Consider the following 24,144-nt stretch of genomic DNA (forward strand, 5'->3'; position numbering starts at 1 on the left):
GAACCGGCATGTGTGGTAATCGCATGCGTGGTTCAGTCGCGCAACGTGTACCTCACTTTTATAAAAGAGAAGCAATGAATTAGGCAAATGTTATTGCTGTTTGGTAAAGATTGATCTTTGAATCTCTACTCCTCACTCTACCCCCCCCCTCAGCAGACTACTCTTCCCACTATTGTGAGGGTCAAGTGCTGAAAGGGTGTAATGGATATTCATTTTACAATACCACAGTAGATAATATCCAAGGACAGCAGTGGTAAAAGATGTCTTCTGTTGTGGACCAGTAACCCCTTACCCCCTAGCCTCTGACCGGGTCTGACCTTAAAAACAAGCATTTGCAATGCAATCGGTCTCGCCTTTGGGACCTTATAGGTATTTAGCTAGGCAGCATATTAGCCTGGGTGCTGAAACATCTAATGTTCTTTTACATGAAGTGAAAGTAAGCCCCAAACTGCGCGACACACCAGGTATGGGAACACATGGAGAGAAATATTGCCTTTCAGCGGGAAATGGTTTTGTCCAAAGCTCTGTTTTTAATATAGAAATAGGGCCTTTGTGGTCATATCACTGAAAATACAAGATTTGAAAAAAATTTTATTGTCTATGGGTGCTCGTGGAAGACCATTTCTAGGGACTGGAATCTAGAAAATGCTAAAGGGATTCTGGTTATTTACTGACCCCTGCTGGTCGTTTTCTATCAAGAAAGTTAAATAGAGGCAGTTGCCAGAAAAATAGAAAAAAGAAAGTCTCTTAGCAGAAAGCAATTCTTGTATTTTACTGGCCTCTGCTGGTCGTTTTCCATCAAGGCAGTTAAATAGAGCTAGTTGAACAGAAGAAAAAAAAAACGAAACAGACAAGTCCTGGGCTGATCTCCAGAGCCCACAAAGTACATACACATATAAGTATATACTAAAGTATATACTAGAAGTATATACAAGAGTTCTTGAATGCTCGACCTAATGAACTATTCCAGCATAGCAGTGTCCGTTCTTAGACACTTTAATGTTTTATTGGTAAGATTAGACTGAGTTTTGTTTTGTGCTCCCCATTCTTTTCTCTATTTAAAGCAAAGAAAATTCAACCATTCTGATTTAAAACTCAAGATGACAAATATAACAATAATAAAAGTACAATTGCCTGTTCCGAATAACAGTGACACAACATGAGCTGTCAGATTTACAATCCAATAAAATCAGTTTACTTCACTCAAATTAAAATGCAAGTGTTGGTAATACGTTGGTGTTGAATGCCTTTACTTGCATACAGTGGTGGCTGGCATGGCGTGTGGGTGAGGGAGATGGCGGTCACGATTGCCAGAGGGAACTTAACAAAAACTTTAAAAAACAAAACCTTACCTTTCCGCCTGGTCCCGCCTCTCTGCTCCTGCTCCCAACTTCAGGAACAGGAAGCAGGCAGCCTTGCTCCCCATCTCCTAAGCCAATGCAGCGTTGTGATTGGTTGTGACGCAGTGCTCAGCCAGGGGCTGGAGGGGTGGTCATGTTCTCCGTGCAGGCTGTAATGCAGACAGCGTGGAGAAGGTGAAAGTGGCCATGACTGGTTTGTGTGGCCGAGAGGGCTGACCAAACGATCACTGGGCACTTAGGAGTGGGCAAACCACTCCTCCCCTGCTCCGAGAGCAGAGGTGCCCTGCCCACCCGTAAGCCCGCAAAGAAGCGCAAACCTAAAATGATAAAGTTAGCATTTTATGTTTTTGTTTGCACTGCTTGAAAGTAGTGGGGTGATGCTCCTCCGCCATAGCGGAGGAGCTGCCACTGCTTACCTGCGAGACAGATTGGCATTGCCAATGCTTGTTTATAGTGATTATCAAGATCTATATTGTATTTTCTGCATCCGCGTTACATTTTTTCTACTGACCACCAGGTGTCACTAAAGGCAGCAAACTGGGGTTGTTTAAAGGTGGCTCTGTTTGCAGAGCTGTACATGGAGCTGAAAGAATGATGAATCTACCAAAGGCGAAACCAAAACACTCGGATGGGTCAAACACAGAAAGAGAGGAAAGCAACAAATGGGAGCAAGGCAACTGAGACTGACAAAAAAGCCATTCAATCTTGAGATTGGATTGATGGAGTAGAGTACACAATGCTGTCTCCAAACAGCTGTCTGTGGAAAGACCACAAAACTAGAAGATGCACATATACTGAATAGATCAATTTCACTGCTACAAGAATCTCTGTGAAACCCTGCCAGCTCGAGCTTCTGTCCTTCCAGTTTTGATAAAATGTGTCATTTGGTTGACAATTAGTAACCCTTTTTTTAACCGCACTGTATATTCTTTAAACTGCAAGTGCCAGCGCTATATTAAATAAAGACGGTATTTATTTATTCAGACACGCTTGTGCAACAAAAAACCCTTTACTGCATAACTGCAAAACACCTTTGCATTTCTCCAATAGTGCTTTCTTACTATGAGATGGTTCTTTTACTGCAGGCTGTTCCACCTGTTGCTCTCCTAAAGGTACAGAGCTGACTGAATTTGAACAGCTAGAGTACTTCAGACGAAGTTCAATGCTATAATCGTACCAACTACAACACAGCTGTGTTAACTAATCCAGCAGGTGCAACACCTCGAGCAATCTATGAATCCTGATTCCCACAACACGTTATTTTATGGTGTCCACTGGTACTTCGCGGGCATTTGTCTCTCTCGCTCTAAATGAATTACATTGAAGCCTGTTTGATGCTTTGCGGTGTACAATTCCCTTTCTGTGAAGCACCATTTATTTGCATCAAGTCCAAAGAAACCGAACACTTGTAGTGCACACTGAAGTTGGAAGTTTCATGTGATTACTGGGAGATGCCACACTGTTTAGACCAGGCTTATGCTTTAGCGTATCATCCTACTGTGGGGTCGTCTTGAGTCATTAGGTGAGCATTATTGAAAACCATCACCTTTCCCTCTTCTTAATGCTCTTACCAATGTGTGGTCTTACACCAGCCAGTGACTTTACACCAAATTGTGATTTCCAAAATCTTCACTTCCTCCTATGGTTCCCACTTGCACATCAGATGGACTCGCTCTCTTGCAAGTTCCAAATCTCACCTGACAAACTGCTTCTCTTAATTACTGGCTATATCCTTAAGCTATACCTATTATTCCCCAAAGTCATGACCTTTCATGGCCTGTCGCCTTAAAGTGCATCATAACTCGTCTATTATCAGGCACCCACATACTCTACCTCCCCTTTTATCATGAGTTCATCGTCCAGGCAAACCCTCCACCACCAACCTTATCTGCCCTCCTCAATTAAATAGAAAACAGACACGCAAATAAAAGGCTACAACACTCCCCTGCCTTGTTTCTCTCTGTGGTGAATATCCAGTTCATCTCCAACAAAACAAACTACATCAGTGATCATGTTGACTCTTGCTTCCGCTCCACTCCATCACTGGGATATGGATCGAACACCACCTCGTTATGAAATCACACTCCACCTCTCCCACAGTTCAACATCTGGTTATCCTCATGCCCTTCATTCTTTGAGCACCACTTTCCTACTATCATTGCAGCTTTCAGTGCTCATGTTGTGGCAGTTTACTATCCACTGGGTAACGGTGGCACCTTCTTTGACCTCTGTAGCAAAAAATCACTGTACCCCTTTACTTGGCTCATTATTCTAGATTAACGCAATTTAAATCAAATAACTACAAACAGAATCTCCCCTGTACTCCGTTCCTCTCCAACGAATCTTACCAAACGTCCACTTCTATCCATTGGGACTGTCAACTCAACTACTCTTACCCTACCTCTAAAACAGCTCCCATCCCGCCCACTATCATCCCTCTCCCTCTGATCATGTCACAAGAGACATGTCTACCACCATCCCCCCCCCCCCCCTTTTCAAATAGTCTGGCAACAGCAAATGTAAGCACTCACCAAATGGCTTTCCATCATGAAGTCAAATTCATATCAACTTCAAACCTATATTTAATTTCACCTTTTTGGAGATACTTAATGACCTAGGGAGAACATTTGACTCGCACCATCCCCTCTGCATCTTTGGCCGTGCAGTTCCTCCCCCACATCCATGATGTTGCTTGAAAACTAAAATGCATGCGCTGCTGCATGCATAAGTGGGAAATATTAAATCACAGAACACCTCTAGGTATACAAACATGCAGTGAATTCCCTCACAATTGCTAAATCCTTTTACCTATCGGGACCCAATTTCCTCATGGCGCCCACCGTCTGAGACTTGCCTGCACTAGCCACAGTTCTCTCCACCTTTGCACCCTCTCAGCTGAGATTTCCCACATGGTTCTTCTCAAAGATTACATATTGAGCCTATCCTCACTTCTCTGAAGCTCCGCCAAGAAAAATCTAGCTATAAACAAACTTCCATGTACAGCATTTAGGTTCCAATCCTTTTAGTAACTGGGGATTTTGCAACAGAAATCTCTCCCAACAAGATATGTTAAATCACTCTTGCTTTGTTTAAGATGGCTTCCATATACTAACCCATTCCAAAAGATGTCCTAAATAGGCTCAAATTTGTCACTGTAATCGTTGCACTTTTGAATCTATGATAAATGTGTGTACTTTCTATTCTGGTTCATCACCCGCTATATATATCCAACACTGCTCTCTATCTACCCATCCAAAATTGCTAAGTAGGCCTGGGTGTAAAATTCTGCTCTGCTCGCAGAGTTCGCAGAGCATTTCCCGCTCCTCGTAGAGCACGGAGTTCTAAAAAACTCGGTTCAGTGGCGCAGAGTGGAGTTTTTCCTCTTGCTTCTCGCCAACACTAAGTTCTCGAGGGAGGAAAATTCCAACACTAGGCCACCTCCCGGTGACATTTCTCAATGCTGGCTGGTTGCGACAGGTTGCTATCGCTCACGTTGAGAAACCTGCTGCTCGCGTTGAAGCTGCTGCTTGAGTAGAACATCTACTCGAGTGGCAGAAAGAAGCTGTCCCCTCTTGCGCTGTGCTTGGTGCTGTTCGCTCTGATCTTACAGCGTGGGACAAACTCTCTGCACTAAAGATCTGCGTGAGCCGCACAACTTATCTCACTCTGCCGTTTGCGGAGTTCACCAGAGGTTTTTGTAACTTCGCATAGCGGGACTCCGCGAACTCCACCCAGGCCTAGTCCTGTGTAGTGTGTTTTGTTGCTGTGTAAACCAATTTTTGTAATGTGCTGTTGTGTACCAATAAATCTGATCAGTTGGTTTGCAGAGCCTCGTGCTACACACCTGGCTGTGCATGATAGCCTGACTTTTCTAAAGGCGCGAGGCCTGTCAAATGTAGCCCTGATGTAAGGAGTTTACACAGGGCTACATTTGACAATCCTCCGTTGCACATAATGATTAACTCTGAAAGGTGTTTGCCAACCTGACTTAATAGAGAGAAGTCATACATCTGTGTAGCGCTATTTCAGTGGTCAGATATTCTTGAGTTTACAAAATGCGTTCAATCATTTACCTTTAGCTGTCCTTCACCATTGTAATCAATCTCTTAAATTCACTCCTGTTCTAATTAGTTTAGGGATAAAAAAGGCCGCAGAGTCCTTTGTTTTCTGGAGCGGTTAAGGGCAGTGAATATATTTTTGAAAGAGGGGAATATGAGTATAAGATCGCTTCCGGCTTACCAAGGTAGCCTTCTCCCCTCCCTTCTGTAACCTTTTCATTAGGGCACACAGTTGATGGAGGCTGACACTTGAAAGTATAAATCTTCGGTCCAGATGTATGCATTTATTTCCAATTCCTAATTGATTAAATCTGGAATTGTGGCATTTGGAAATGTCATACAGAATCAATGGGAAAGTATTTGAGTCCTTTTGCAAGACGGGACACGTTTCGCACTTTAACGGCGAGCACCAGCTGAATTAGAAGAAGCTAGGGTAGCGCTTCCGAGGATGTGCTTCAGCTCAGGCCATCATCTTCTGATTCACGTGGCCGATCTAACTGCTTGAGGTAACCATGCTGCACTTAGAAGGCTTCATCAAGGACACACTGCACTCTCATTTGTTTGAATATTTCATATGTAATGTCTATGAAAAACTGTGTTCAGCCCACTTCAAGCTGTGATTGTTACTGCAATAGAAACAAAATGCAACATAGAAACTCAGAACAGACATTAAAAAGTGCTGCAGTTTTCTTGTTAAATGCAGTGTGAGATACCAGAAGGGCATATGGTGGTTTTTTTTCCCCCTATTTTTCCTAGTGGCAGGTATGTAGCCAATCTCTTGTCGCGTAACTTGCTTGCGGCAACAAATGACGGACGGAATGCGGAATCAAACGAACGTTCACCCCCCAGCCAAGAGATCTAGGTTAACTCCATTGTTCTTTTGCTCACTACACCACCCCAGGGTGAAGCTAGCCATATGCAAATCAGTCTTGACCCTGCTCCTCATGGGAACAGTCCAGCACGAACTGCTAAGCCGGGTCCTCCCTGGACCAGAAACCAGCATCTTGGAACCGGTTTCGGGGTAACATCCTTCATCAGCCAGGCTAGCTTGAATCCAGTGGCACAGTGAGGAATAGACCCACGTCTGGGCATACCCTTCCTTCTTAGGGCGAACAAAACAAACATAGAGATGATTGAGCGCTGAAACTTTTCAGACAATCGGCCCCAGTCACAGATCTGGGTTGAATCCATCATCGTTCTTTAGCTCACTTCGCCACCCCAGTTTAGACTCAGCCATATGCAAATCAGTGTTTACCCTATTCCTTATGATAACAATCCAGCCTGAACTGCCAAGCCTGGTCCTCCCTGGACCAGAAACAAGCATCCTAGAACCAGTTTCAGGGTAACACCCTTCATCAGCCAGACTAGCTTGAATCCAGTGGCACAGTGAGAAAGAGACTCGCGTCTGGGCATACCCATCTAACTTAGGGCGAAAAGTGCTGCAGCTGCAAATGGTGGCTGGAATGCTGAGTCAGTCAAACATTTCTGTCCATCATCTGCTCTTCCTGCATTTATCACCCTAAGTGGGAAGGGTATACTCAGACATGGGCACAATGCCACCAGATTCAAGCTAGTCTGGCTAATGAGGGATGAAACCCTGAAAGCGGTCCCAAGATGCTTCTTTCTGGTCCAGGGAGGACCTGGCTTTGCAGTTGGACTGTTCCCTTGGGGAGCAGGGTCAAGAATAATTTGCATATGGCAGGGTCTTACTGGAATGGCGTGCGTGCAAAAAAAATGATGGATTTAACTCAGATCTGTGACTGGGGGTGAATGTTTGATTGGTTCAGCATTCCGTCCATCATCTGTTGTTTTTGGTTTACTTTCTTTGGCACACTTTGTTTATATGATAACAGCCTCTACAGCAAGTGTCAACATTTCTGCTGCCCAGGCAAAGTGGGCGAATTGCTTTTTCTTTGGTGAGGTATTTTATCAATTACTCAGTCATGTTGTGTATCTTGCAACGTTACTGCCTAATCTGAGGATTACTTTTTAGGTCTTGCTGAGCCAGTGCATGCACTGCTCTGCAAGAAATTTTGTGAACGGGCTTTTAAAAATGCTACCAGAGGCTTTTCCTGGCCTCAAGCTTGCGTGCACGCGTGCAGCCGCCATGTGGGTTTCTGTCAAGGATCATTAAGCCTTGCGTGCCTCTATCTCCGTGCTTCAATTCCCTCCCCAGATCGCGTCACTCTGCTTTCATGGCCGCGCGGCCGCGTTACTTTTACTCTCTTACCCCAATATATATTTAGGGCCGCAGACGGATGCTGAGCCGCGGTGCGGCACAGAGGCGGCTGCGACCGGGAGTGCGGCCGCGAATTGTGTGCACGCGCAAGAATAAAATAAACACGCGAGTGGTGCACGCGTGACCAAGTCGCTTAAGGAAGATGGGGTTTGCTTTCTTCGTGCTCTGTGTGATTGGAGGAATGGTTTCATTTTTATTTTTCTAGTTCATCCCTTGAGTGGCATGCTCACTAGTGGTTGTCTTTCTTTCTGTGACTGGGACAGAGCTGGCATTTTCTTGGCCCTCCCTCTGGTTGTTTCCTAGTCCTTTCACGTTTTGCCTTGCTCTTGTTTTGCCCATAATGAGTTCCCTAGCTCCCTGTCCTGTCGTCTCTGTTCCAATTAACCGAAGTAAAATCGTGCACACGATAGTCTGTAGGACATGGATGACTTCAGTAGACATAGAGAGATTTGGGGTGTAAAAGCGCCACAGTACTCTGCTGAATTCCAAGTTTTACTTGGTCATCTCCATCGCTGCTTTAGACCTATTAATTAGCTCCTTGTATCTGTCTCTTGCTCTTTTAACTTTGTTTGATTTTGTCCCCCTCACCTCTACCCTTTTGTAAAGTAATGCCCCGCGTTTGTCGGGATGCGCTGAAGGTGTCTGTTTTTCTCCTGGGCGCAACCAGGTTATCAGTAAACCTCATAGCCCCCTCGCTTGAGCCACACGGCAATATTTTCTTTCCTCATGCAAAATACGTGAACTTGTCTGTAAAATGTCGATAAACTTTGATCAGTGGAGTTTAAAAGTTCCTTCTTAAAAGGGTGGTTGCTCTAGAAGTCAAAAGAAGAGTCATGGTTTAGGTAAGGGTGCCTTATACTCTGTTAGTAATAGGGTCGCCACCCGACCTGTTTTCTACTGAACACTGGTATTTTAATGTCCTGTCTTTAATAAAAAAAAAAAAAGCAAACTCACCTAAAGCCAGTATTTTTGCCTGTTAACTGTATATACCTAAAAGCGCAAACATAAATAGTAAGCATTTTTAAATGTGTTACAGGGCTGCGTTAGTGATTCCGGACTCATAAAGTAAATAAAGGCAATAAAGTAGTGTTACAAATAAACACTTACGATTTTGCTTTAAGTCCTATTTATTATCATGCCCGGGCTTTTGCAGACTCTCAAAACAACAAATGGCCGGTATTTTTCTTTTGTAAAGGTGGCAACCCTAGGTAGGACCTCACTTGATAACTACACAATTAAGTAAAGAAATCGCATGTGGGTGAAGGCTTCAGTTCAACGCCAATGCCGATGGTTTAACAATGATAAACTGTGCTCATGCTCCATCAGGGCGTCCTAAAATGACCTCCGCGGGCCCGAGCAGCTCTCGAACGTTGCTGCTCTCTTGCCTGCTGAGCAGCACTGGAGTCGCTCCCCCCCCCCCCCCCCCCTCCCTCTGTCATGTGATTGACAGGGGCAGCTGCGTGATCCCTGCCTGTGAAGGAGGGCCTTGTGCGGCGTGTGGTGCATTCTACAGATTGTCTGACGGCCCTTGCGTGACGAACCGTGCTGCGTACTCGTAAATTCACTCGAGCAGCTCGTGAAGCCTTGGAAAAGAAACTGGCAGAGAATGGAGAGTGGGCCCGCCCTGGCGTTGCACGCTTTCTGGAGTGGCTTTGCTCTCCTCTGAAGATGACTGCTTCAATTTCTGATTTCAATCCACTTTGTGTTGCTGCGTTAATGAGTTGTTGTATGTAAGAAAAAATGCATCCGTTTCTACAGTTTGAACTCTCGCGAATTTAATAGTGCCAAGTCTTAGATTGCAAGTGTGCACCACCTACTTTGGAAAGGCAATTTTACTAGCCCCCCCCCCCCCCCCCCCCCCCCCCAGTATTGTGCAGATGCTCACTGGTGCAGTTACTTTGTTGGCGTATATGTTTCACTTCTTTGTAAAGCGTGGCCTATGCCGTTCAGATTCTGGAAACGTATGCAACAATGAGCACCATTTATATTTTGGCGGGATTTGCACTCACATTTATCAAGGCCCAGCTTTAACATAGCCTGTGTTCAAGAGCATTCACCCCTCTGCTGTGGGCTGTCCTCTTCCTCACCGTGGGCTCTTCGAAAGCTTTGGGGCAGGGGTCTCCAACCTTTTCTGTACTGAGAGCTACTGGAGACGGAGCACCACGGCAACCTCTTCTACAAACCAGAATGTTTTGTGACCTTCCATTGGCATTTGTAGAACCTTCTTTCCTGGTTCTGTTAAAGAAATAAAAAGATGAATGACAACCCCCTCCCCCTAAGTCACTGTGAGTTGATTTAAATAAAAATAGCTTCTGCATGGTAAAGCCTTTTGAGATTGACAAGGTTAGGAGGCAGGTCATTAGCGTCATAGCATGTTACCATAGTGATGTGCGTCTGCGGTACTTCCTGAGACTATCGCCGCGTTAGTGCAACCCTCATGAGGTTTGCTCATCAGCCTGGTGTTCGTTCACACAAACTGATTGTTCGGGGGTCATTTATGCATGGCCACGTTAAGCAGATTTGAGGTCTCTTCACTTTTTTTGCGTCTTTTTTCTCTTCAATGTGTTATTAATGTCTGAAAACACGTCACCGGTTCCATGAATTCTGCTCCAAAGTGGAAATATTGAATCGTCGAAATCTGAGGAAAACCTGAAAAAAATGAGATTTATTATTTTTTTTATTTGTTTAAAATCCTGAATCTTTAGGCTACCGTTGAAAGTGCCAGTCATGAATGTGATTGAGCATAGCTGCGTAGAATAGCATGGAGGAGGTGGGGTGAGAGATGGGGCTGAAAATTGTGATGGTTGGATGATACTGAGGTGTTTGCTAGCTTACTCAAGGGTAGTAAGGCAGGGAGGGTTCAAGCCCTGGGTCTTTCCAAGGTCAAGCAAGTATCTCATTGGCAGCCTCCCTGAGCTTGGATGTCCAGGCAGAGACAAGCTGGGCACCCTGCGATCCAGAAGACTTGTCTTTTGACCATAAGTGTAATGAGTCAGTAAGGAGGCCATGGGAGGATGGAGGAGTTGGGGCTATTCAGTTCACTGCTTACATTTTAGAATTGTAAGGTAAAACCAATTGCAGCTTAATTTCCAAGCCCGTAAAACACAGTGTACATTCGCCAGTCGGAATACATTTTTCTTCCTACATCGATTATTCTGAATTATATACTAATGTAAGAGGATAAACGGTGGATCCGCAGCAACACAGCCTTTTGTGACTTTTGCATAAAATAGTGACCCTAATGTTATCTTGGTGTATTTTTTGAAAAGAATAGAAATATTTGTTTTCTGCCTAACACTCCAGTAATGGTGAGCGAAGGGCATACATCACTCCAAGGCATTGTATTCATGCCATATCAAGCGGCTCATCTCTTGGCAGCCGCCCAAGAGTTATTGACATTCATGCAAGTGAGGAAATTGAATAAGCTATTCATTATGAATTCAATCGCAGAGTTGATCACTCCAGTGGAATAAAAGCATTTTTAAGCTACAGCAGCAAGTGTGACTTTACATCTCTCAAAAGATTAAACAAAATCTCAAAGATGAAGTCTGTTAGAATTTAAGTAAACTGTGCTTTGTTGTAAAACAAAGCATGATTCGAGTTTTCTCTTGTGACAAAGGAGCGGTTTCATTGCCTCCTAGGTTCTGTGCACTGGTACTTGGAAGTTGTCCCTTCTACAGAAAGGCCTGTACGCAGCACAAGTTTAAATGCCTGGCCAGGAGTTGTATGTGCAATATAAATGCAATTACAATACTGATGCACCGCTGGTACTCACTGTTCTAGGTTCTTCAAGTGGTAGGCAAGTCAGATTGACTGCATTGGGAATCTCCTGCTTCCAGTTGTACCAAGCTTTCCGGTTTATCACATTTCTTTTGCCTTCTCAAAGTAGTCATTTTTCAATGCTTCCCCTGCAAAGCTTCTGAGAGGCATTTAAACATGCTATATTTGAGTTCAGGATTATTTTAATATTCCAACTTCAGTGTTTGAATATTTGGGTATGGATATTTTTGGTTACCCTTGGCATGATGCCGCATAGGAGTTAAAAGATATGGTGATGTTTATGTGCATCGCAACTAATTGCTTTGTAGAGCCTGCTGTTGCTGTTGTGTGGTAGCTTTAATGGTAGGGTGTCAAGGATGGATAGCATCAACTCGCGGAACTCGAGCCATGCTCAGATTCCTCTTGGAGGTTTGTGATGAAAGTGTACTATTAAATTTACTGCAGCCTTAGTGTGTGGGTCACCTTTAAGTACAGCACCACACAAACCTCTGCCCAGGAAGTTCTTTGAGAAAGGTGCACGCCGTCAACAGACTCCAGGGTTTCAAAGCCCTGGTTTCTGCTTGCCAACGTCATGTGTTATAGACCCCCAGCATCTAACTGATCTGAAAGGTTTTCAGAGTCTATAGGCTAGGATGTGGAATTCTCTTCTGAAACCTAAATTACAAGGAACCCATTGATGGTGGAATGAGACGACGTGACAGGTGTTCAGACTGTGGAGGAACTGCCTCAGCTGAAAGGAATCTGAGCCTTTGCAGCTCAGTGGGGAAGAATGCGGTTCAACCTTGAGCTTTACAAATCTTAGTGTGAAATGTGTCTCCATTCCTCAATGCAGCTTTGAGAAAGTACCTCCTAATTTCTTTACACCCGCCTTCAGTACCGATTCTGCGGCGTTTTCTTCATGAGTATAGATTTGCGTCATGATCCAAAGTCTGCTGCGTAATTTGCAATTTTACCCCAAAAGTTGTTTCTAGCAAAAACGGATCAAAAGTTACTAAAAAATCGTTGTATTTATGTGTTAAACTGTTGCTAATGAGGTGGAACCTTTGCCCAGACAGTGCTGTGTAAAAAAAAAACCAAAAAAACGAATAATGCAGTAATACTGTCATAAAATGTGCTGCATTATGCCACATTATTTGTTTTTTTCTTGCTGCATTTTTAGTCAACCATGCCACATAATTTGGTCTTCCCCTGTCGCAAATTTTAGTGGCCCTGCCCGAAGTCTAACCCCCAATACAGTATTCGCATCACCCACACGACATCAACCAGCAAATTAACATCTGGTCAATAGAACTTTTGCAGAGAATTGTTCTCCGTTGCTCTCCTTATCAATGAAGCTGCTTTACAGTTTTTGCAGACTATCCCCGCCCCAACCCAAGAATACTCTAATTTCTTTATTCACTTGTTGATGTTTGCCACGGTTGGGACGTTTGGTATAACTAACTTTGCCTTCATGAAGCTTCAAGTATAATTTCTGTCAAGGTTTGTTTCCATCGGTGTGAGTAGTAGTGAAGTACTCGTGGTCAGTAGAGTCTGAACTAAACACTGATAATGCCCAGTTTCCAAACCTCTTCCAGAAAAGAATGTAGTTTGGAAGTAGGCAAAGCTTGGAAAACAGTAACGCAGGAAAAACGTGTGGCTGAAAAATAACGCGCAAGAGTGAAAGACTAAGTGAGGAGTGCTGGAAGAAAGATGCATGCGTGGGAATCAAGAGTAGGCAACCTTGGTATTCATCAGCCCCCACAATATGCCAGCACCAGGCTCCTAAGAAAAACTTTAGGTCTCACACTTTGGTTTTTATTTTATTTATTTACTAATTAGGCCTTGGATTGCTTTCTTGATAAAAGGAAATCGTATAGCGCTTATTCAGCTGATCTCAACTGCAAAGTAAAAATGAAAAGCCAAAGTGCTAGGCGTGCATCACATATGCTTGCGTATGTCCACATAATGACCATCGTGAAATTGTTAGAGTTCCAAGACGTCAGCCATGCTTTCACTTGCAGATGTGTCGTGTCACGTGCACACGCGTGTTTTGTACCACGCTGTAGCGACCATGCATAGAAAGTTAACAGGTTGGTATTTGCCTCTAAAGTGAATGTACACCCTTGCTTAGACACATCTGGAGCCATTTTATCTTCTTACAAGGCTGAAATAATGGTAGGAATTGTGAATTCGATTCTGTTCCCTGAAGACTGTCCTATATTTTTGTAGCATTTGCAACAGTTCATCAGTGTATATCCCTTCAGTGCTGCTCGAGTTTGTTTAAAACTCGAGCAAATACAAATGAAAGAAAATATACCTTACATAAAACATTTCAAAAGCTGGATTATGCAATCCCCGTCCAACAGCAACAAATAACCGTAAATATATATTGAAACATCTAATGTCTTCACCGGGTTTTGCATACATTTATATGTGCAGTATAACATTGGCTATCTCGCTAGAGTACATCCCACTAACAGTTGCCACACATGCTTCCATCCACATGTCAGCGAGTATGTCTAACGACCTAGAAAATGGCAATGTACTCGACCTCACACCTTTGTCACCAAAGTCACCCACACGCAGATCAGTAGTTATTGTATAACCAACCAAGTGAATATGGTAATAGAACACAATAACATAACTCATCGCCGTATGTTGAATCAGATGCCCGTCTGCGGTGGAGACCCAGCCAGGTTGCTGAAAGCACTAGAAGGTCCTACCAGTGGCAGTTTGTGCTGTGTATCCAATACCAGGAACAAAACAAAACCTAGCTTCGCCCACATTCTCCCTGAAACGCGGACACGCTGTTGGTGCCTAGGTGGGACATGTAGGCATCTTGTTCAATGACTGGTCAGTCCCCAAACATGTCTACCTGGGTTTTCTCAGTGCTTTTCCGGACCGTGTGCATGTTTGCGTGAGCAGTTGTCTGTCACGGTGCAGGCCCTGGCCAGCTAAACTCTTATAAAGATCTGAAGAGGCCCAGAGCTGAAACATGATCTGTGGTTCGTTTGAATCAGCCCTCTCTATACGTGCGTTTCTCAGTGCCTTGCATTTGAAATCTAGGTCTAACTCCTTTTTATATTCCGATAATTAGGAGCCCCAAAATGCTCTCCCGAAGTCCTTGGAAATCTTCTTTCCACGTGTTTCTACGAGGGCGGCGTGAAGGTGGTGTATAGAACGTCGACAGCTGTTTGTAGTTCACTAGTGCTGTTCCCTGGTTTCTATTTATACTCTGCATTTGATGCTGTCTTGTGTTGCCTTTGAATCTCTTTCCATGTCATCCCCGTAGGATTGGAAATACCACTCTGCACAAGTGCTTTTTAAGCAGACGTGGGATTTGCATGATACTCGGCTACCTATGTCGAACTTAATGCACTTAAGTCGTTAACGTTTCATATCGCAGGAGCTTTTACATTGCGCCGGGTTTTCACAGTCAAATGAGGCGAATATTCACAGTGTAGAGTAACTCTGTCTGATCAGTTCTTGCTTTAAGCTCTCTTAGCGGCAGCTTGCAAAGTACGTTAACATTGGTGTACCAAAGATGCCAGTTATCCTAAGGAACAAGCATTTGCAGTGCAGTAGGTCTTGCTTTAATGACAGTTTGAGCTATTGGCTTCGCTAATGAAAGTTTGTTCTATTTTTTTTGTCAAAAAATACCCCAGCAGTAACATAAGTAATCAAAATAAATTCTACGAAGCAAGTAAATGGTGCAGTACCCCAGGGTATTGCTAGGTGTTCCTATGGAGTTAAGGGACCTCTATTAGCCACATAAGGTACTGCACCCTTAATGCAATTATAAAGCGAAAGATTGAAGCTGAGCATACGTTTCCAATTGTTTGCATTGGAGGAGATTTTTGTTAGCTTGCGTTTTAAAAATGCACCTTTTTTTTTATCTAGCTTTATTTCACAAACCAAGCTAAATAAACAGTGGTTCATTTTTTAAACGCAAATTAACAAAAATCTCACTTTTAATACAAACAAATGGAAACATATGCTCACCTTCAATCTTTCTCTTTATAATTGCATTAAGGGTGCAGTGCTTTGTGGCTAATAGAGGTCCCTTTACAACTCCACAGGAACACCTACTAACAGCCTGGTCTACTGCGCCCTTTACTTGCTTCGTGGATTTGTGCCGCCATTGATGAAGATGAAACTATGTGCCGCGCTGCTGAATAAATCTTTTATTTATGTAAACAATGTTTTTGGGTGAGCCGGGCAAAATAAAAGAAAGGCACCCGGCCGCTGTTCAAGATTATGTGTGCTGCAAACTGTAGCACCATATAAGTGCAAATTCATTCTATCTGATCAGCCACTGTCTATAGAGGCATCTGTGTTGCAGGGAAGCCGGCGGTATGTACCTAGCGGTATGTGTAGTGTGTGCTCAGTGCCTGCATGCTTTGTGCTCACCTGCAGGCAGTGCAGCCGACATAATAAAAAAATGAAAGGTGCAGCACTAATTTCTGCTTAAAATAGACATACCATGTACGATGGAGTTGTTTGTGCCTGCACCAACATTAAGAAAATAGTGCTCACCAACTGTAAATAAACCAATTGAGTAACAACACATGTAAGAGGGGTCTGTCCTTATGGGAGCTTACAACAGAAGAGAAGGAGTTACTAAAGCTAAACAAGGAAGGACTACTAAGCCAATGAAATATAAGCAATTCCAAAAGAGACTCAAAGGAGTCAAAGTACATGGGCGGAGCTTAAAGCCCATATCTTTAATACAGCATGTCTCGAAGAGACCGCACAACCACTGCCTAGGTGAAAACCTATAAAGAGTTCAGTAGACTTCCATTTTGGTGGTAAGATATCAGAAGGAAGGGCAGTGGCGGACTCACTCACCAGGACCCCAGTGCCAGTTCACCTGCTGCACTAGTGGTAGTTACGCCCTTGCTTGTTATGTATTGTTGATTGTTAGTATAGAGTACTGCAGACTCATTTCTGTCTCTGAATGAATACAGTGTAGCCCAAAAAAATGATAGCTTGTATCCAGGATGACCATCTAGTGTTTGATGTTCAGCTACTGGATTATATTCATGGCGGATTTGGATAATAAATGTTGCTCCTTATAACTTTTATTGTGTATTATATCTGAAAGAAACATGTAATGATAGATTCCTTACCTTAGAATTACTCCCAGGCATCCAACTAGATCCCGAAAGTTTTCGTCAACAGTACCCCTGCGCGTTGATAGGCGTCGTTGTTGCCGGGACGTCGTCGCTCGAGCTACTTAGACGTGCCCACACACGCTGACGTCACTTATTTCTTTTTCCGCGCCAGTAAGCGCAGATCCAGGAAGAGCTAGTACCCTCAGTCATTTTTTGGCTGAGTTTTTTTGAGGCCTTTTGTCTCTTTTTTTCTCGAGTCGATCGACTCCTGGTGTCGTAGGAATGCCTGGGTTTAAGAACTGTGGGGACTGTCACCGCATGATGTCGGTGACGGACCCACACCGTGTGTCTCTCTACTGCCTGGGGCGCGACCACGACTCCAAGTCATGCCTCGACTGCTGGGCCATAACACCGAAGACTTTGTGGGAATTGTCCCGATAGTTGATGGAAGTCCGGCAGTCTGCTCCGCGCCGCTCAAGGTCCCGGTCCCGTGGGAGGTCGAGGGACCAGTCGTGGAACAGTCACCATCATTCTTCTGGATCTGTCTTCGCACTTGGAGTCAGGTAAGTCGAAGCATTCCAAAAAGGTCAAAGAACCGTTGTCGCTCCTTGACTTTCCCTCGCACGACGCGGCTGAGGTTGCGGGTGGTGCCACCCCAGCGGAGCCTGTGGCATCGCCGCCGGCCTACCCTCCCTTCCCTGGGTCCGTCGGCGAAGCCTGCCCAGGTGTAAGTTTCATGCTGTCATGGCCCGACTCTTTGGGCCGTCTGGCCCCGCCAGTGCACTTACAGGGCCCTGCCCTTCCATAGACGGTGGCTCCGGTGCTGCAGGACCCCCTGGGATCCAGGATCGGACCCCGGTCGACGCTGGTTGACCTTATAACGCCTCCAACGACGTCGACCCCACCGGCACCACCTCCGATGTCGCCTGCTCCTCAGTTTCAGCCCTGAACCAGACAAGTGCCGTATCGGCGCTGATTTCGACCCCGATGGGGCCATTTTTTCCCTATGTCCATCCTCCATATTTTCAGCCTGTTCCACAGACTTTGGAGGAAGGGGAGGACTGGGAGGGGTCTGAGGATCCTCTCGCACAAGACTGTTCTTATGACCCGGACTGGGCAGAAGATTTGGGGGATGCCAGTGGTCTTGACACCTCACCTTACCTTGGCATGCTGTCTCCTACCGTGGCCACGGAGGAGGGAGCCAGTTACGCAGTGGTGTTGCATAGGGCTGCCGAGGCCCTCCACCTCGAACTCCCTACAGTGGACGTCAGGACTAACCTCCTGACAGAAGTGCCCCAGCCGGCGGCGACCTCTTCGGAGCCCTTGCTGCCCTTTAATTAAGCACTGTCTGACGTTCTTTTGGGCACCTGGTCCAGACCCAACACAGTGGCTCCTGTGGACAGGAACGTGGCCAGACGCCATTGCCCGGCTCCGGGCAACCCCCTCTTCGTCTCCCAACACCCCACTCCTGAGAGCTTGGTTGTCCAAGCTTCTGCGTCCCAGAGCGCGTTCCCTTCCGCATCTCCGGATAGGGAATCCAAGAAGCTGGAGCAGCTTGGCAAGAAGCGGTTTTAGTATGCCAGCTTAGGGCTGCGGTCGGTGAACACCGCATGCCTCTTGGGCCGTTATTCCCACTCTGTGGTTGCGCAGGTGCTGCCTAGCTGTCCGGAGGAGGCCCAGACACTACTCGCCCAAGCTATTGCTGCTGGGAGAGATGCAGCTAAGTTCACCATCCGTTGTGGGTTTGACCCATCCCACTCGCTGGGCAGGGCGATTTCCACGACGGTGGTGCTTAGGCGCCATGCCTGGCTGAGAACAACTGCCTTCTTGGGGGATGTCCAGAACACTCTGATGCCCTTTGATGGCATTCGCCTTTTTGACAATAAGGCAGATAGTGCGTTGGAGCGTTTTAAGGACTCACGGGCTACGGCCAAGTCCTCGGGCCTGTCGGCCACTCGGCCTCCTCCGCCTTCTGCCTTTCACTCCTTCCGTGGCCACGGAAGGGGTGCCCCACTACGTTCGCAGGGCAACAGGCTGGCGCAGCAACAGCGCGGATGTGGCAACCGTCGAGGCGGTTCAAGGGGCCAGCGGGCGGGTCAGTCCACCTCCACCCCCCCCCCCCCAGCATCCACTGCAAAGCCTTCCTAGTACGGCTTTTCAGGCCCATAAAACGCCAGTGGGCGGCAGAATTGGCCCTTATCTTCCCCACTGGCGCAACATCACTTCGGACAAGTGGGTGCTGCAAATTGTCCGAAGGGGCTACTCCCTCCCCTTCGAGACTTCCCCTCCAGCCATGCCACCTCAATACCACCGCATGTCGGGGGACCATCTTGCGCTTCTTCAGCAGGAAATCACGTCCCTCTTGGCCAAGGGGGCCATCGAGCGCGTTTCTGGGCCAGAAGTAGGTCGTGGTTGTTATTCCCACTACTTTCTGGTCCCCAAGAAGGACAAGGGTCTGCGTATTATCTTAGACCTTCGGAACGTCAATCGCTTCCTCCGCAAGGAGAAGTTTAAGATGCTAACACTTGCTCAGGTCTTGTCTGCCCTAGACCCGCAAGATTGGATGGTAGCGTTGGACTTGCAGGACGCTTACTTTCATATTCCCGTCCTGCTGGCCCACCGGCGTTACCTGCGGTTCACGGTAGGCCACAAGCATTTTCAGTTCACCGTGCTCCCTTTTGGCCTTACCAGCGCTCCTCGAAAGTGATGGCGGTGGCCGCAGCTCATCTGCGTATATCAGGGGTCCCAGTCGTCCCCTATTTCGAAGACTGGTTGTTGAAGGCGGGCTCACCCCATGCAGTTGTCTCCCACCTCCAGACTACGGCCGACCTCCTGCATTTGCTGGGGTTCTCCATCAACGTGCCGAAGTCGCACCTGATTCCCTCTCAGTAGCTCCTCTTCGGAGTGGTTCTGGATTTGGCGCAGTTTCGGGTTTATCCTCCTAAGTAGTGAGTCCGGGATACAAGGACTATGATTCCGATCTTTCAGCCTTTATCTCTGGTTTCGGTCAGGATGACCCTCCGGCTACTGGGCCTGATGGCCTCCTGTATCCTGTTGGTGGATCATGCCAGATGGCATATGCGGGCGCTGCAGTGGGACCTGAAGTTCCAGTAGGCAAAACATCCGGGCAACCTGTCCGATCATGTCCAGATCTCGGAGGGCACTGCACATAAATTGCAGTGATGGCTCACGAATCGCGATTGGGTCAATGGCAGATCCCTCTCCCTTCCCTAACCGGAACACACAGTGGTGACGGACTCGTCCCTTCTGGGATGGGGCGGCCACATGGGAGAAGCGGAGATCCGAGGACTCTGGTCTCCGGCGGAGTCCCGGATCCATATCAACCTTCTGGAGCTTCGGGCGATCAGACTTGCACTGAAAGCATTCCTTCCTTCTGTCAAGGGGAGAGTAGTGCAGGTGTTCAAGGACAACACCACCGCCATGTGGTACTGCAGCAAACCGGGTGGGGTTGTGGACCCTATGTGAGGAGGCTCTGCGTCTCTGGTCATGGCTGGAACATCAGGGCATTTTCCTGGTGGTTCAACACCTGGCAGGTTCTCTGAACGCAGGGTGGACGAACTCAGCCGCCTGGGCATGATGGATCACGAATGGCATCTGCACTTGGCGCAAGGTCTCTTTCAGCAGTGGGGAGAGTCTTGGTTAGATCTATTCGCCACCGAAGAGAACACGCAATGTCATCGGTTCTGCGCATTGGAATTTCCAAGGCGGCACTCGCTAGGCGACGCTTTTCGTTGCGATTGGAGTTGCGGTCTACTATACGCCTTTCCGCCTACACCACTTCTACCCAGAGTGCTGAAAAAGATCAAGCGCGACCGGGCCCAAGTCCTTCTTGTTGCTCTGGACTGGGCTCGAAGAGTATGGTATCCCGAGCTACTCGGCATGGCTATCGATCCCCCCCCGATCCGACTGCCTCTTCGAGAGGATCTTCTGTCGCAGTAACAGGGTACGGTCTTCCACCCGAACCTGTCCAGCCTCCACCTCCTTGCGTGGAGATTGAGCGGCGGCAGTTGACGTCTTTTGACCTGCCTCCCGAAGTTTGTGATGTAATCTTGGCAGCCAGGCGTCCCTCCACTAAGACTGTATACGCCTGTAGGTGGATTAAGTTTGTGGCATTGTGCACAGCAAAGGCAGTGTATCCCCTTTCTGCCCCTCTTTCAGAGGTCCTTCTATTCCTTATTTCTTTGGCCCAGCAGGGCTCTGCTCTGGGCACTATCGAGGGCTATCTCGCTTCCAGTTCAGCCTTCCCTTTTCAAGTCCCCTGTTGTAAATAGATTCTTAAAAGGCATTACTCATCTTTTCCATCCTGTTTTTCATAATGCCTTAGTGGGACTTGAACCTGGTTCTTACATATCTGATGTGTGCTCCCTTTGAGCCTCTTCGTCTTCTCACTTTAAAGACAGCTTTCCTGGTGGCCATCACCTCTGCCAGAAGAGTGAGTGAGCTCCAGGCTCTTTCTTCTAAACCTCCTTTTCTCACTGTCCATCCAGACAAAGTGGTTCAAAGGACTCTTCCATCTTTTCTGCCGAAGGTTGTCACTGCCTTTCACAATGGACAGACCATCACTTTGCCTACATTCTTTCCGCATCCCTCGAAAGAGGAAGAGAGGCCCCACCGTCTGGACCCAAAACATGCGCTCTCATTACACTTAAACCGCATACAACAGTTCCGGGTGGATGACCAGCTCTTAGTTGGCTACGTGGGTGCCAAGATAGGTCGGGCCGTGCACAAGCGGACCATCTTTCGGTGGGTCGTTCTGTGCATAAAGGCTTGTTATTCTTTGGCTAACAAAGAGCATCTGGTGGGGCTGTGTGCCCATTCTACCGGGGCGACGGCAGCTACTACTGCTTTGGGACGGGGAGTTCCCTTGCATGACATTGGTCAGGCAGCTACGTGGACCTTGCTGCACACGTTTACCAAGCACTACTGCCTGGGCAGCCAAGTCCGTAGAGACGGCTTCTTTGGCCGTTCTGTTCTCCTGGACTTTCTGGTGTGATCTTGGTTCGCAGACCCACCACTGGGATTGGTATTGCTGGGGTATCTATTCTAAGGTAAGGAATCTATCACTACGTGTTTCTTTCAGATGCACAAGTTACTTACCTTCGGTAACGATGTATCTGTAAGAAACATTAGTAGTGATAGATTTCTTACCACCCCACCCATCCTCCCCGTTCTGCGAACTGATTTCTAGGGTTAAGGTCATCCCTTTCAGGGCCCTAGTTTCTTGGCACCAGAGGTTAGTTTCTTGCATGGCTCCGCGTTCCTGGTGCGGAAAGTCATGTACAGAACTGACGTCAGCGCGCGAGGACACATCTAAGTAGCTTCAGTGACGTCATCTCGACGACAGACGTGGAGCCGTATGACGATGCCTACCGACGCGCAGGGGTACTGCTGACAAACTTTCCGGATCCAGTCTGATGCCGGGGGGGGGGGGGGATGGGGGGAATTCTAAGGTAAGCTATCTATCACTACTAATGTTCCTAACAGATATATCGTTACCGAAGGTAAGTAACTTGTGCCTATAGCCTGTTACAGCAACTAGTCTGCATTGTCGAGAGGCTATTTTAGATTCCTAACCATATATTTGCTTAAATGTTTGACTTGTCTGTTCATGCAGGTTCTGGACATGGGGAGGTGGAAATCAGAGAATGCATATATTACAATGCCAACTGGGAGCTGGAGAAGACCAATCAAAGTGGCGTTGAACGTTGTGAAGTAGAAAAGAATAAGCGGCTGCATTGTTATGCTTCTTGGAGAAATAATTCCGGCTTTATCGAGCTAGTGAAGACAGGCTGCTGGTTAGATGACTTTAATTGCTATGACCGGTAAGTGTTTCTCCAAGCCCATTAATGAATTTTATTGCAGGAATGCGTAAAAATTAGTAAAAGCGTACTTTAAATGCAAATGCTGCTTCTTTCCAGTTGATGATGTAAGCACCTGATTTGTATGGATCCACTTTATTTCCAGCTGATGGAAGGTATGTGCCAATATGTTGCCAAGCCAAAAACTCCTTACCTACCCTAACCCTCTTTTGCTGCCTGTCATAAGATGTTGCCTTATGTGGCCTGCCAAAGCCCCTCTGAGGTTGCATACCATGGCCCCCTAATGTACACTGTCAAGTCCGCACCCCACCCTTTTCACCTGCCAAGCAGTCACCTTTGACTGTCCTGCCCTCATCACCTTTCTCTGGCCCTGTGAATTCACCTGCTCCACAACACCCCTTCTATGGTCAAAAGGCTGACATTTTTAAGTTCGAGGGTGCCTATTAGGATGCTGAATCCCTACATAAAGAATTTTTATACCTAGATTTTCTGAACCGCTGCTTGAAGGGAAGATGGTTTTAGGGTACACCAGCAATACCACTGTTCTTCTACTTTAGCGAACAAGACTGCGCCCAATTAATATTTATTCTTAAAGTTGGTGCATTTCCTGATTTTAAACCAAATTGAAATGCCAGATTGGAACATAATCCCTAACCTACCAAAAACGCAGTAATTTCAACAGGTTGCATCCTTAAAGGTCTGTGTTGCTGTTTCACATCCCACTGCCCGTTCTAGGCACTTGATGCAACCTCTAACTTTGTTGGTGATAATGTGAGGGCTGTGTATGTATTATTTAGTATGCGCTGATCAAAGCCTCCGTTACAAACCGTTGCGTCTGGTGTGTCAGTTCTTTGTGGGGATCTTGTGTTCAGATGTGAGCAAATGCTTTCTGCAAGAGTGCAACATTCGTTTTGTCAGTGCATTGGCTTAGTTTTTGTATAACTAAGTCCATGCAAACATTGAGTGCTTTGCTACTCTATGCCAGTATACAGAGGGTGCATTACAGCTAACTGTAATATGAACCAATATTGCATCTAGAGATCCTGGTAACTGTGAGGATTAGGGTGTATTCTATGGTATGGCTGGTTAGCCTTACCGTGGAATACACTCACAGAAACTGTCTTGAGTCCACTCAGGTTTGTTTAACATCCTTAAGCTCATCTTTGGGTAGCTATAGCTTCGAGCGGCAAGCATTGCACAAGGGAACTTAGTGTAAAGCATTTAACAGTTCCAAAAAAACAAAATAAGAAAGCCACACAACACGAGAGAAACAGAACCAATTTATAAAAATGTATTATGTTTTAATGAATGTTTAGAGCCCTTGATGAGCAAAATCCACCTAACGGTTCCTGGGAGCTTTTCAAAGGTTTTATCACTTTTTAATTCAACCGCAAACAAGCATTGTTCAATCAAGTTTGTAAACTTTTGGAAAGTTTGTAAAAGTGAGTTTGGCTACTCTGGCCCGGCTTGGGTGACAAAATCCAACAAGAAGAAATGCCTGGGGGCCAATGGGGTAGATTTGGACAGTTGCCTGGCCACCAGAGCATTTTTCAGTCCTTTTCCAGCCTTTATGACACAACAGCCTTAAACCAGAATGGAGTGCTCCAGATGACATAAGATAAAAAAGATGCTCAAGGGTGTTACGGTGCGGTTGCCGGGGTGCCTTTGTGTTGATTCCTCGGTCCACATTTGGCAGGTGACTTTGATCACAGAGGACGGGGTCCCTCGAAGTCCTCTTAGAGACTGTAGAAGGTCCTCTGTGGCTGGGCTACC

The 24,144-nt window shown here is 46.3% G+C and overlaps 1 protein-coding gene across 2 annotated transcripts in view; it reads left to right on the forward strand.

Annotated features, from left to right (window-relative positions):
- The window catches only part of ACVR2B (activin A receptor type 2B), a 411,235-nt gene that overhangs the window by 179,083 nt on the left and 208,008 nt on the right, over window positions 1–24,144 (forward strand). For both annotated transcript variants that reach the window (XM_085632027.1, XM_085632026.1), the window contains exon 2: window positions 22,167–22,374. In XM_085632027.1, the coding sequence (XP_085488153.1) occupies window positions 22,167–22,374 (208 nt within the window). The remainder of the gene's footprint in view (window positions 1–22,166; window positions 22,375–24,144) is intronic.

This window comes from Triturus cristatus, chromosome 10 (assembly GCF_964204655.1).
Source record: "Triturus cristatus chromosome 10, aTriCri1.1, whole genome shotgun sequence".
NCBI lineage: Eukaryota > Metazoa > Chordata > Amphibia > Caudata > Salamandridae > Triturus > Triturus cristatus.